The following is a 9,292-nucleotide window of genomic DNA, read 5'->3' on the forward strand; positions in this document are numbered from 1 at the left end:
AATTACATACTTCAGGACCCAGCAATGCCACTCCCTGGTGTATTAAGCAGAGACATTTTGCTCTTATACACAAAGAGATATTCACAAGGATGCTCGTTGCATAAGAAATATGCACTGTACCTATGTATCATTGTATGTCTACCAGTGGAGGAAATAAATTACGGTGTTTCCATACAACGGGTTACTCTTCCTCAGGTGAAATGAACAGACCTGGGGTACATGTATCAACATGAACAAATCTCAGAACATAATGTTGAATGAGAACAAGTTGAGAATGCTTCCATTTATGTAAATATGTACATAATGGTATGTGACAACTTACTTAAATATTAAAAATATATAACAGTGTATTTTAATGGATACCTCTATAGTAAAAAGTATAAAAATGTGACTGGCAGGATACACACCAATTTATAATAATAGTTATCTATAGGTTAGTAGTAGTGAAGAAAGTAATGAAAATGGATCAGGAGGAGGGCAAAATCAGATAGAAGTAATACTATGAAAAAAATCTTTTTTAAATTAATTAATTATTTTTGGCTGTTCTGGGCCTTCCTTGCAGCATGTGAACTTTCTCTAGTTGCAGCAAGTAAGGGCTACTCTCTGGTTGCAGTGTGGGGGCTTCTCACTGCTGTGGCTTCTCTTATTGTGGTGCACAAGCTTAGTTGCCCCATGGCATGTGAAATCTTCTCGGACTAGAGATCAAACCCCTGTCCCCTGCACTGGCAGGCTGATTCTTTACCGCTGGATCACCAGGGAAACCCAACAGCAAAATCTTCATGATTGCTAAATATGGATGATGAGCAGAAGGTTGTCATATTATTCTATTCTTTCATATGCATGAAATATTTTATATTTTAAAATTTAATAAAATTACTGTTTAGAATCCCAGGGAAGGGGTCTAATTGGTGTCTCCTGAGTCAGCTGCCCACTTTTGGATCAATCATTTGAGTCATGGTAGAATACGGCAGCTCTTGTTATAAGCAATGTATTTAGTAGGGGGCTGGGGATGGAGGTAGTATCCTTGAGAAGAGAGGGAGCTGTATAGACAGAACCAAAGATACCCACTGAGTTTTGGTCCTAAGGGCATAAGCAGCCAAGGTATATTGGCAATTAACCAGGGTACAGATTATAACCCTGGAAGAAAAGTTATGACCAACCTAGATAGCATATTGAAAAGCAGAGACATTACTTTGCCAACAAAGGTCCATCTAGTCAAGGCTATGGTTTTTCCAGTGGTCATGTATGGATCTGAGAGTTGGACTGTGAAGAAAGCTGAGTGCCGAAGAATTGATGCTTCTGAACTGTGGTGTTGGAGAAGACTCGTGAGAGTCCCTTGGACTGCAAGGAGATCCAACCAGTCCATTCTAAAGGAGATCAGCCCTGGGTGTTCTTTGAAAGGAATGATGCTAAAGCTGGAACTCCAGTACTTTGGCCACCTCATGTGAAGAGTTGACTCATTGGAAAAGACTCTGATGCTGGGAGGGATTGGGGGCAGGAGGAGAAGGGGACGACAGAGGATGAGATGGCTGGATGGCATCACTGACTCGATGGACGTGAGTCTGAGTGAACTCCAGGAGTTGGTGATGGACAGGGAGGCCTGGCATGCTGTGATTCATGGGGTCGCAAAGAGTCAGACACAGTGAGAGACTGAACTGAACTGAACTGAACTGAACTGAGCTAATGGCTCAAGGGTATGTTTTTCTCTAAGTTCTGTACTAATGATTATATAAAAACAATGTATCTTGCTTGAGGACATGTTTCTCCTTCTTAACAGGGACCGCTACCTAATCCTGTTATCTTATGTGGGAGTGGGTCTGGTAAGATCTTTCTACTGTGAGTTCTTTATTTTATTTTATTTATTTTTTTGCTTTTTTTCTACTGTTCGTTCTAATCTTATTAATTTAAGATGTATGTTGTGGGAGTGGATCAGGTAAAGGTATATAAGGCCTTGATAAGACTAGCTAGTTGGGTCTCCATCCTCCTACTGATGTCTCTGTCAGAAGATTTCTGTGTCCTTTCTTACTGTAATAAAACTTTGCCACACAAAAGCTTTGAGTAATCAGGCCTGGTCCTTGACCCTGAAGCTAAATCTTCTTCAAAGATCACGAATCTGTGCACTGTAAGCTATCATACACACCAATTTGATGACATTAATAAACATATCCAAGAAGCTTAATAAATAACAATTTCTCCTCCCATATCTGTTAGCATTTAATTTTTATATTTAATTTCTATGTGTGCCTGCTCAAGTACTTTTAAAAGTCAAACTCCATTTATATTAATCAAAAATATTGACTTGTAATTTTCTTTCTTTTTTTTTTTTTTTGTAGTATTTTTATGTGGTTTTGGTGTCAGGGTAATGATGGCCTTATAGAATGAATTTGGGAATGTTAGCTCCTCCTCAATTTTTTTTTTTGAAATAGTTTAAAAGGATAGATATTAGTTCTTTTTATGTATTGTAGAATTCCCCAGTGAATCCCTCTGGTCTTGGATTGTTGCTTGCTGGGAATTTTTTTTTTTTTTTTTTTAACAAATTCAGTTTAACTTGTGATCAGTCTGTTCAAATTGTGTGTTTCTTCTTCACTCAGTCTTGTCAGGCTTTGCTTCTAGAAATTTGTCCATTTCTCCTAGGTTTTATATAATTTTTAGCATATAACTGTTCATAGGATTATCTTATGATTTTTTGTTTCTCTGTGGAATTTGTTGTCATATCTCCTCCTTCATTTCTTATTTTATTTAGGGCCTCTCTTTTTCTTCTTGGTGAGCCTGGATAAAGGTTTATAAATTTTGATTATTTTTTTTTCAAAAAACTCAATTTTATGTTTCATTGATATTTTCTATTTTATGATCTATTTTATTTATTTCCTTTCTGATCTTTATTATTCCCTTCATTTTGCTGACTTTGGGCTTTATGTTCTTCTTTTTCTAATTCTTTTAGGTGGCAGCTTAGATTGTCTACTTGATATTTTTCTTGTTTCTTGAGGAAGGCCTATATTGCTATAAACTTCCCCCTTAGAACTGGTTTTGATATAGCCCATTAATTTTGGAAAGTTGTGTTTCCATTTTCACTTGTCTTGAGGTATTTTCTGATTTCCTCTTTGATTTCAACATTATCTCATTCAATTTTTTGTAGCATTTTGCTTAGGCTACATGTGTTTGTTCTTTTCCCATTTTTCTCCTTGTAGTTAATTTCTAGTTTCATACTGTTGTGGTGAGAAGAAAAAGCTTGATAAAGTTCCTATCTTCCTATATTTATTGAAGATTATTTTGTAACCTAGTATGTGATCTATTCTAGAGAATATTCCACGTGCATTTGAAAAGAATGTGCATTTTACTGTTTTGGGATGTATTGTCCTGCTGCTGCTGCTGCTGCTGCTGCTGCTAAGTCGCTTCAGTCATGTCCGACTCTGTGTGACCCCATAGACGCCAGCCCACCAGGCTCCCCCGTCCCTGGGATTCTCCTAGGCAAGAACACTGGAGTGGGTTGCCATTTCCTTCTCCAATGCATGAAAATGAAAAATGAAAGTGAAGTTGCTCAGTCGTGTCTGACTCTTTGCAATCCCATGGACTGCAGCCTACCAGGCTCCTCCATCCATGGGATTTTCCAGGCAAGAGTACTGGAGTGGGGTGCCATTGCCTTCTCCTGTATTGTCCTACAGACATTAATTAAGTCCAACTGGCTTATTGTGTCATTTAAGACCCCTTATTGATGCCTATTGATGTCAGTGTGGTGTTAAAGTCTCCTATACCATTATTGTACTATTGTCAATTTCTTCTTGTATGTCTGTTAGTATTCGATTTATATATTTAGACGCTATTGTACTGGGTATGTATATGTTAGCAAGTGTAATATCCTCTTCTTGTATTGATCCCTTTATCATTATACTTTTCTTTTTAACATTTTTTTAAACTTTACTTTTAAAAATTGAAGTGTAGGTGACTTATAATGTTGTGCCAATCTCTGCTGTACAGCAAAGTGACTCAGTTTTACACAAACAGGATTTTTAAATATTCTTTTCCATTATGGTTTATCCATTATGGTTTATATTGAAGATAGTTCTCTGTGCTATACAGTAAGACCTTATTTTTTATCCATTCTATATATAATAGTTTATATTTGTTAATTCCAAGTTCTTCCCTCCCTCACCTGTTTCCTCCTTGACAAATACAAATCTATTCTCTATGTCTGTGAATCTGTTTCTGTTTTGTTAAGTTCATTTTTGCCATATTTTAGATTCCACATATAAGTGATATCATATAGTATTTGTCTTTCTCTTTCTGAATTCTTCACTTAGTATGATAATTTCTAGCTCTATCCATGTTGTTGCAAGTGGTATATAAAGCCCTGCTTTTCTTTTGTTATAGCCTTCCTTTTAAAGTTTATTTTGTCTGATACAAGTATTGTTACTCTTGCCTTCTCTTCCTTTCTATTTGCATAAAATTTTTTCTCATTTCTTCCCTTTCACTCTGTGTGTGTCTGGCCCTGAACTGAGTCTCTTATAAGCAGCATATTGAAGGGTCTTTTTTTGTTCCAATCAGCCACTCAATGTCTTTAATCAGAGTATCAAACCAAATGTAACAATGTGTAGAAAGGATCATGCACCATGGTCAAGTTGGGTTTATTCACAAAGGGTTACAGAGATGGTTCAACATATGCAAATCAATGTGATAAAACACATTAACAAAAGGAAGGATAAAAATCACATGATCATTTCAAAAGACACATAAAAACATTGACAAAATTCAGCATCCACTCATGATAAAAACTCTCATCAAAGTGGCTTTATATCTCAACATAATAAAGGCCATTTATGACAAACTCACAGCTAACATAATATCCAGTGGTGAAAAGCTGAGCCTTCCTGCTAAATTCAGGAAAAGACAAGAATGCCCACTTTCATCACTTTTGTTTAATAATATTGGAAGTCCTAGCTACAGTACAAAGATAAGAAAAAGAAATAAAACAATATTGTAAAGTAATTAGCCTCCAATTAAAAATAAATAAGTTAATTAAAAAGAGAAAAGAAATAAAATGTCCAAATTGGAAAGGAAGATATAAAAATGTAACTATTTGTAGATGACATAAACTCCATAAAGAACCCTAAAGACTCTACCCAAAAACTTACAGCTGATAAATGATTTCAGTAAGGTTGCAGGATATAATACACAGAAATCTATTGAATTTCTATATACTAAAAATGAACTATCAGGAAGATAAAGTACAAAACTATCCCATTTAAAATTGCATCAACACTCCCCCAAAACACTAGGAATATATTTAATCAAGGAGATAAAAGGCCTATACTCTGAAAACTGTAAAACATTAGTGAAGGAAACTGAAGATAATACAAATAAATGGAAAGACATCCCATGCTCTTGGGTTGGAAGAATTGATACTGTTAAAATAGTCATACTATCCAAAGCAATCTACAGATTTAGTGCAGCTCCTATTAAAATACTCATGACATTTTTCATAGAAGTAAAAGAAATAATTATAAAATTCATGTGGTGCCACAAAAGACCTTGAATTGCCAAAGCAATCTTGAGAGAAAAGAACAAACCTGGAGGTGAAATGTTGTCGAATCACGACATGTGAAATGTTGTTGAATCCGGGATTCTTGGCCCCCGGAGGAGAAGAATTCAATCCGGGGCCAGAGATGAGGCTTGATTACTCAGAGCTTTTGTGTAATAAAGTTTTATTAAAGTATAAATGAGATAGAGAAAGCTTCTGACATAGGCATCAGAAGGGGGCAGAAAGAGTACCCCCCTGCTAGTCTTCAGCTGGATGTTATATAATCACCAGCAGTCTGTTAAAGAAAAGAATGTCTCAAAACTTAGAATGGCACCAGGCCCCTCACCCATAAGATGTATTTTGGGATAATCTTGGCACCAAATGGTTTATCTTGGGCCATAAAGGATTAACTTGAATCTTGAAGAAGGGCAGAGCACCATACAAATAGTTTCATTTACATAGACTAGAGGAACAATATCGGAGTATAACATACTAGTTTATCAAGTAGGTTCTGAGCCCAAAAGGCAGAACCGGCTTGAAGACAGAGTTTGGGGTAAATGTATAGTACATTAGCATAGCTTAAGATAAATATTTCCATAAGAAAAAGGCAATGGTTAACTTTGAGTGAAACCAGGTGTCATTATGGCAACACAGAATTTTAAGAGAAACCTCCTTTTAAATTTGTATAGAGAAGGAAAAAATATCGCTAGTTAGTTTCCTCCTGCCACTTAAGGGAGATAAAAATGTCAGACACTTGCACGCTATTTCCTCCATTTGGAGACCCCTGGCCTTCCTGCCTGTTACCCTCTTAGAGGTATAACCCTCCCAGACTTCAGTCTATACTATAAAGCCACAGTAATCAAAATGGCATTTTATTGGCAGCATAAAAATAGACACATAGATTAATAGAACAGACCAGAAAGCCCCCAAATAAACCTGCACACCAACTGTCAATTAACCTATGACAAAGGAAGCAAGAATATACAATGGATTGGCTGTTTAACAAGTGGTGCTGGGAAAACTGGACAGCCACCTATAAAAGCGGGAGATTAGAACATTTTCTCATACAATTTGCAAAAATAAACTAAAAAAATGGTTAAAATCTAAAAGTAAGAATGGAACCCATAAAACTCAAGGAAGAGAACATAGGCAGAATACTGATGTAAATTGTAGCAGTATTTTCCTGGATCAATCTTTTAAGGCAGAAAAATAAAAGCAAAAATAATAAACGGGGGGAAGAAATGGTACTCTGAGGACAGGAAAGAAATATTGCTAACCTGGGTCACTCCAAAGGACAGTACGATGCCAGAATAGTTTTTCGTATTCTTTTTTGTTTTTTCCTATGCATTTGTTTTGTTGTTGGTTTAGTCATTAAGTCACGTCTGACTCTTGTGACACCATGGACTGTAGTCTGCTAGACTTCTCTGTCCATGGGATTCTCTAGGCAAGAATACTGGAGTGGGTTCCCATCTCCTTCTCCAGGGGATCTTTGTGACCCAGGAATCAAACCCGGGTCTCCTGCAGTGCAGGCAGATTCTTTACTGACTGAGCTATGAGGGAAGCCCCTTTTCTATGCATAATCTCTTCAAAAAGGTATGTACAAATCATTCAAAAGAGATTGCCTTATCTTGGACATAAACATTTTTTTTTTTTTTGGCAAGGCAGTGATTATTATATTTGGGTTATAACATGTCTTATTAAAGGTATACCCCTCCCAGACTTCAGTATATACTACCAAGTTACAGTAATCAAAGCAGCATATTATTGGCAGAAGAATAGGTACATAGATTAATGGAACAGAACAGAAGGCCCAGAAATAAATCCACACACCTTGGTCAATTAATCTATGACAAAGGAGGCAAGGATATACAGTGGATAAAAAAACTGGTTGGTCAACAAGCGGTGCTGGTAAAACTGGACAGCCACCTATAAAAGACTGATTCAGTTTGATTATTTGCACTAAAGTGGCTTTTGAGAAGAAAAGGGGTATGTGTGTGGTCTCACTCTGCGTTATCACAGAAGTTTGTTGTCGTTATTTAGACACTAAGTCATGTCCAACTCTTGTGACTCCATGGACTATAGCCATGCTCCTTTGTCCATGGGATTTTCCAGGCAAAAATGGAGTGGGTTGACATTTCCTTCTCCAGGGGATCTTCTGAACCCACCACCTGGGAAGCCCATTATAGAGTTTAGAAATTCCTAAATTTGAGGGTTCTTAACCCGCTCTGTATATTACAGTATCTTGGGGGACTTTTCAAAATACCTGTGCCTTGGTCCTAATACCCCCATTTCAGAGTCAATTAGTTGAGAACCACTGCTCGGTTGGAGGTAGATGTCAATAGGAAGTGTTACATGTGGTTGTGATTATTGTGAGCCTTTTCAGAGATCAATGATTTTCCAACTTTAATTTGCATAGTCCCAGTTTTAGGACCCTCCTAAAACTTTCTTCAAAGCATCTTTCATTTCTTTATTCCGGAGGCTATAGATAATGGGGTTGAAAAAGGGGGTGAAAACTGAGTAGAACAAAGTTGTGAACTTCTGCATGCCCTCTGCTTGTCCTGACCCTGGACTCACGTATGTCATCATGACAGAACTATAGAATAGAAACACAACAGCCAGATGTGAGGAGCAGGTGGAAAAGGCCTTCTTCCGGCCAGCCACTGAGGGCACCTGCATTACAACCCTCAGCACCAGGGTGTAGGATCCAGTAATGTAGAAAAAGGTGGCAAAGATAAGGAGGGAGCTCATGGTACCACATATGAGGACAGTCCCCGGAATTGGGACACATGCTGAAGCCAGGGCCAACAGAGGACCCAGGTCACACAGAAAGTCATCAATCACATTTGGGCCACAAAATGGTAGCTGAGTAACGAGTATCACTGGGATCAGAAACCAGAGGAAACCGTACACCCAGCAAAAGATGACCAGGCGGCTACAGAACTTACTAGTCATGATGGTGGGGTAATGCAGAGGGTGGCAAATTGCCAGGAAACGGTCATAGGCCATGATGGAGAGAAATAAGCATTCCGTTGTGCCCAGTGAGAAGAAGAAGTACAACTGGAGGAGACACCGAGCAAAGGAGATGGTTTTGGTTTGGGAGAAGAAGTTGGCCAGCATATTGGGCACATCAGAGTTGACATAGCAGATCTCCAGGAAGGAGAAGTTGGCCAGCAGAACGTACATTGGGGTGCGGAGCCGGCGGTCCCAGCGCACTGCACACATGATGGCCATATTTCCAAGGAGGGTCAGGATGTAAGTTATGAAGAATATGGAAAAGAGGAAGATCTCTATTTCCCAGTGGCAAGGGAAGCCTAAGAGGATGAACTCACTCACAGCATGGGAAATATTTCTGACCTTTGACATCATCATTTCTGTCCATTCTGTGAGGATTGGAGCGGAAATTACATTTACAAAGAGAATTATGTCTCCTTGTTTCTCCTCAGGAGATGAGCACATTTTCCTGAGCATAAGGGAGGGGACTAGACCGATAGTTTCTATTTTTGATTGGGCAGTCCAACAATACAGTTGTTGAGTGTACTCTTCTATATATGACTATTCACTTTTAAACTATCAACAAACCACTGTCAATAAATATAGTAAATATTGGTAAAGATTCTGAAAAAAAGTTTTCTTAGAATTAAAATAAAAATAGAATTTCAGGTATTTCCTTTCTACATCTCTCATTGGGTTGCCTGGTGCACTGAACTTTGGAGAACATTGGTCTAGACAGTACAGATGGGTGTCTGCACGCGTGCTAAGTCGCTTCAGTCGTGTCTG

The 9,292-nt window shown here is 37.9% G+C and overlaps 1 protein-coding gene across 1 annotated transcript; it reads right to left on the minus strand.

The window, feature by feature from the left end:
* Positions 1 to 4,869: 4,869 nt before the first annotated feature.
* On the minus strand, positions 4,870 to 8,878 carry LOC101120336 (olfactory receptor 11H6-like). Its single transcript, XM_004010935.5, has 2 exons — positions 7,958 to 8,878; positions 4,870 to 5,195 (listed from the first exon to the last, which is right to left on the minus strand). Exons 1-2 carry the CDS (start codon positions 8,876 to 8,878, stop codon positions 5,178 to 5,180), a joined length of 939 nt encoding a protein of 312 aa, XP_004010984.4. The 3' UTR covers positions 4,870 to 5,177.
* Positions 8,879 to 9,292: the final 414 nt, after the last annotated feature.

The sequence above is a fragment of the Ovis aries genome, chromosome 7, assembly GCF_016772045.2.
Source record: "Ovis aries strain OAR_USU_Benz2616 breed Rambouillet chromosome 7, ARS-UI_Ramb_v3.0, whole genome shotgun sequence".
Classification (NCBI taxonomy): domain Eukaryota; kingdom Metazoa; phylum Chordata; class Mammalia; order Artiodactyla; family Bovidae; genus Ovis; species Ovis aries.

What these genes read in the sequence shown, in the direction of transcription:
- LOC101120336 (XM_004010935.5), bottom strand. Translation starts at nt 8,878, where the DNA reads ATGTCAAAGGTCAGAAATATTTCCCATGCTGTGAGTGAGTTCATCCTC.